At 41.9% G+C, this 5,000-nt stretch overlaps 1 protein-coding gene across 1 annotated transcript in view; it reads left to right on the top strand.

The window, feature by feature from the left end:
- Nucleotides 1-5,000, top strand: part of egf (epidermal growth factor) — a 30,337-nt gene that overhangs the window by 1,671 nt on the left and 23,666 nt on the right. Inside the window, exons 2-5 of the mRNA XM_080843025.1 lie at nucleotides 1,882-2,081; nucleotides 2,384-2,565; nucleotides 3,328-3,555; nucleotides 3,950-4,155. Coding sequence (XP_080699151.1) covers nucleotides 1,882-2,081; nucleotides 2,384-2,565; nucleotides 3,328-3,555; nucleotides 3,950-4,155 — 816 coding nt within the window. The remainder of the gene's footprint in view (nucleotides 1-1,881; nucleotides 2,082-2,383; nucleotides 2,566-3,327; nucleotides 3,556-3,949; nucleotides 4,156-5,000) is intronic.

The following is a 5,000-nucleotide window of genomic DNA, read 5'->3' as shown; positions in this document are numbered from 1 at the left end:
CCAAAGTCACATACTATAGCCACAACTTAAAACAAGCAACACACAGGGTTTATTGGGCCTCAGAATTATAAGAAGGCAGAAAACACAGCTGCTCTCGATTTCAAGTTTGAGATCCTCAGGAGGGGTTGTTACGTGGCGTAGCCTGTGAGTGCACAGAGACAGACAAGTTCAGAACTGAAACACTTTACCTTTCCAGCTCTACATTACAGTCTTTCACCCATTAACCATCCTTTTCCTCTCTCAACCGCCAAAAACCTGCTCTACACCCACACAGCAAAGCAGTATGGGAAATATAGTCAACACTAATAAGGCACAAGCAAAATAAACGAATCCAATAAAAATGCACTGTCTGCTGATTGCAGGCCCACAAGCGTGGTGGTCTCCTAGGGACACATCTCACTACCTTCTGCTGCTGGAGCCTTCAGCTTCAGAAGGAGTCAGGGATTAGAAATCGATTTTTTAAGAAATTCAACAATTTAATCCAATAAAGGGATTTCACAAGCACAAAGACGACAGCAAACAGGCGTGCCAGAGGGTTCTATTTAAAGGCAAAAGTAAATGAGCGTGTGGTCAGGAGCGGAAAATAATCGCCGGCCTTTCTTAGGATAAGCCAGTCACCAGACGTCACTAGAAATCACTGTTGAAAGAACACAAACCATTAAAGCCATACAGAAAATTCCCACGGTACCAATTCAAACAAACAAAAACAAAACAAACACAACTTAACCAAATAATCTAATAAAATATGCTATCCTAATATATATGGACTAAAACACTAATAACCTAATGCCAAAACATGACATGACATACAATAACTAACTAAACTAACCAAAGTTAACCAAACTCGACCTAATCTACCTTCACCCTAAATACAAAAAAAAAGACAAATTAGGCTGCCCACTTTACTTTGTATGCTTTTTTTTAATTATTATTATTATTTGGAATGATATCCTACATAATGGATGCTTGTCTATTAGTTCATTGCATTGCTAGACCTCAGTCTTCCCATATCTCAGCAACAGATCTCAGCATTTCAGAATGACCACACGGCCCTCTCAGGCTACAGAAGGCTTCCTCTGTAGGCCTTTCATCCCTCCTGTGGTTGCTAAGATACCCTCACTCTCCTGCTAATGGGCTGAATAGAGTGAAGGACACCCCACCATTAATTTCCCTCATGCTGAATAAAAACATCTACAAAAGGCCATTGTGAGTGTCTATGTAAAGAAGCACAAAGTTAGAGTCAGGACAACAAATGACATAAAACTGAATGAATAATGTCTGACGTCTTTTCTCCTCTGTCTGGGGCTTGGGGTAATCGGTTAGGCCTTTGACCATCACACCATCATTCTTTATGTTGAGAAGTTTGCACCTCTGTGGTGGCTTTTTTTGCTTTTTAAGCTTACAGTTTGTTGTTGTTGTAGTTGCCCCAGTCATCGAAAGATGACTTGGTTATGTGGCATGTGGCTTCATGTTTTTGGTAAACGACACCAAAACAAGGAAACTGGGAAATATAGCTACTGCTACCAATGTCCAATGCTGTTTGCCTTTTTTGTCGGGCAGAAATGTGAAGGCCTTATGATGCAGAGATTTACTGGTGTGTGTGTGTGTGTGTGTGTGTGTGTGTGTGTGTGTGTGTGTGTGTGTGTGTGTGTGTGTGTGTGTGTGTGTGTGTGTTTGTGTGTGTGTGTTTGTGAGTGTGTGTGTGTGTGTGTGTGTGTGTGTGTGATTGTGAGTGTGTGTGTGTGTGTGTGTGTGTGTGTGTGTGTGTGTGTGTGTGTGTGTGTGTGTGTGTGTGTGTGTGTGTGTGTGTGTGTGTGTGTGTGTGTGTGTGTGTGTGTGTTTGTGTGTGAGTCTCATTTGCTTTGTTTCCTCTTCCTGTAGCTCCGGAACCCTTTCTCATCTTTGGATATGGAAATGCAATATTCCGCATGGACCTGGATGGGCTGGACCACAAGCGAGTGGTACCCAGAGCTGGAGCGTCAGTGTTCCTGGATTTCCACCTGCAGTCCGGAGAGGTGTACTGGTCTGGCGGACAGACTGGTGTCATCAGCAGAGCTGCCATAAACGGGACGCAGAGACAAGTAAACTAATGTCTCTCCCCACGTCTATTCAACACATCTCCATTTGTTTTCATTCAGTGTTTTTTGTAGTTGAAACTTATAAAACTTTTAAAACAAGTTTTTATGTCTTGTGTCCTATGTCCTCAAACATATATTTTACTAAATGAATTAACCATATGACTGTCGGAATCAATGTTCATCCAAATATTCTGATATGCCATCTCTCTCTCTTTCTCTCTCTTTCTCTCTCTCTCTCTCTCTCTCTCTCTGTCTCGCTCTGTCTTTCTCTCTCTCTCTCTCTTTCTCTCTTTCACTCTCTCTAGAAGCTTCTTGTTACAGAGAAAGGAATCTCAGGCTTGGCAGTGGACTGGATTCACAACGTTCTCCTGTGGACCAATCAGGAGACAGGAACCATTCACAAGGCCAACCTAAATGGCAAAGAGAAGAGGACCCTTCTAAGACAGCTCTCCCAACCCAGCAGTATAGTCACTGATCCAAACGAAAGGTTAATATGCCATTAGATATTTGCTCTAGTTTCAGTCTAGTTTCCACTAGATTCACTCACTTTTTTCCTTCATTCCGTCTAATTTGACTCTGTACACTCATTTCCATCTGGTCTACTTGCATACTTCCTTGCGTTCTTCATTTGACTCTTATTGTGTCAGCACGTCTGTGTGACTCAGCTCACGTCTCAGGGTCGTTCTTCGGCGACGGCTGACTCACAAACACACTGCACTCACTCCGCTCACGATAACAATATCACCCATTTTCCTCCTCAAGGTCAGTGACTCTGCTGGCGGCCATCTTGTTTGCCTCTCTTTTGCTATAACTGCTTGGTGCCTCAGACGGTCACATTCTTTCAGACATGGCTGGCACCTGGGTGCTAGCTATGCACAAGTGCTCCTCACATACCAGCAGCAGAGAGAGGCCAGACTTGGTTCGGCTCTTAGAGCCCAATCAAAGAGAAATGCCGAAGCCCCTGACACACAGGGAGCCATTTTGTTTCTGTGTCACAACATTTACTTTAACTGACAGCTCAAAACTGATGGCTTGTGGGCAAACGTTTACGTCACTCTCCTCTCATATTTTGGAAAACTTGCACTCACATTAGAGGTGGAAAAATACTGCAGGAATAATAACATCAGCAGCTGCCTGTAGTGATCTGCCTGTCTAGACATTTCATTCAGAAAACACTGAACGTTTCTCTGCAGGTGAGACGTTTTGACTCATTGTGATTGACTCATTGTGATTGACTCATTTCCTCCAGGTTCATATTTTGGCTGTCAGACGTGGTCAGTCCAAGTATCCAGCGTGCAGACGTGAACGGGGAGATGGGCACAACGGTTTTGAAGATCCCGGACCGGCTGGAGACGCTGACCATCGACTACTCAGACCGAAGGCTGTTCTGGATCCAGCAAGGCTCAGAGAACCACAGGGCCATCGGGTCATGTGACTACAATGGGAACGTAATCAATGTCTTCAACCAAGCTCTACAGTGAGTAACTCAACACTGTGTTTACTTTAAGTTGAGACGAGATTGTTACTAACTAATATGTGTCACAAAAAAAAAACAGATTAAATTAATTAATTACTTAATTGATTAATGAATGAATGAATGAAAATATGATTAGAACCGATAATAACAGATTGAAGAATGAGTGAAGTAATGAATGAATGAAGGTCCATTTACCAGATACAAGTTGCCCTCATATTTTGATACTACATAGTTTCATTTAAGTTGTCTCTTTGTGCCAGTTGGTTTTTGCAATTGTTTTCATTTACCAATAACAAGTTGTCTTTCACTAAATTGTGTTCAGCTGCACAGCACCCAGCTGATGACCGTTTCATTGTAGTTAATGAAGGACCTCACTCTGGTTTTGACTATGTAGATCGAAAACCGTTAGGATGTCTGTGTTCCTGGGCTTTGTGTACGTCACGGAGTCAACATCACAGAGCATCATAAGACTGGACAAGTACACAGGGGGTGCCGTGGAGACCGTTAACTCCAAACATCTGTTGCACCCCCCTGGAAATATCAAAGTGGTACATCCCCTTCAGCAACCTGTGGTGGAGAAAGTGGTTCCCTCCGCTTCAGGTCAGTGGTCTGCTGCTTGCTGATAGAATCAGCTCATTTCACCTCTGTGCATTTGCAGGCAGCATATGAAAACGGTTTGAAGATTACCAAAAGCAGTTAATCGCAGCAGTGTGTCAGCAGCCTTCACAAATGATCTCAGTCACTGCAGTCCATCCTGACTTTTCCTCTCTATCTTGTCCTACTTCCCTATTTTACACTACTCATTACAGCACACAACCACAGTAGCACAACACAAATAGAACATCAATTCCATCATTGAATGTTTTTTTGTTCTTATGTGGAAGTACCTTACAACACTGTTATAAAATGTAAGGAGGTTTTAATACTCTTGTCTGATAATGTCTCTTGTCTCTTAATACTGACATCGGAATGGTTGTAGTGTTGTGATTCATTAAGATTGATTATGATTATTCAGGAATGTTGTTAAATGCAGAAATGTTGGGTGGAGTTTAACACTGGTTATTCCGGAATGTTGTTAAATACAGTAATGTTGGGGGGAGTTTTACACCGGTTATTCAGGAATGTTGTTAAATGCAGTAATGTTGAGTGTAGATTCACACTGGTTATTCAGGAATGTTGTTAAATGCAGTAATGTTGAGTGTAGATTCACACTGGTTATTCAGGAAGGTTATTAAATGCAGTAATGTTGAGTGTAGATTCACACTGGTTATTCAGGAATGTTGTTAAATGCAGTAATGTTGAGTGTAGTTCACACTGGTTATTCAGGAATGTTGTTAAAAGCAGTAATGTTGAGTGTAGTTTCACAATGGTTATTCAGGAATGTTGTTAAATGCAGTAATGTTGAGTGTAGTTTCACACTGGTTATTCAGGAATGTTGTTAAATG

The sequence above is a fragment of the Sprattus sprattus genome, assembly GCF_963457725.1.
Source record: "Sprattus sprattus genome assembly, chromosome: 8".
In the NCBI taxonomy this organism is placed as follows: domain Eukaryota; kingdom Metazoa; phylum Chordata; class Actinopteri; order Clupeiformes; family Clupeidae; genus Sprattus; species Sprattus sprattus.
The sequence above is the reverse complement of the archived record's forward strand: the minus strand, read 5'-3'. Positions and strand labels throughout refer to the sequence as shown.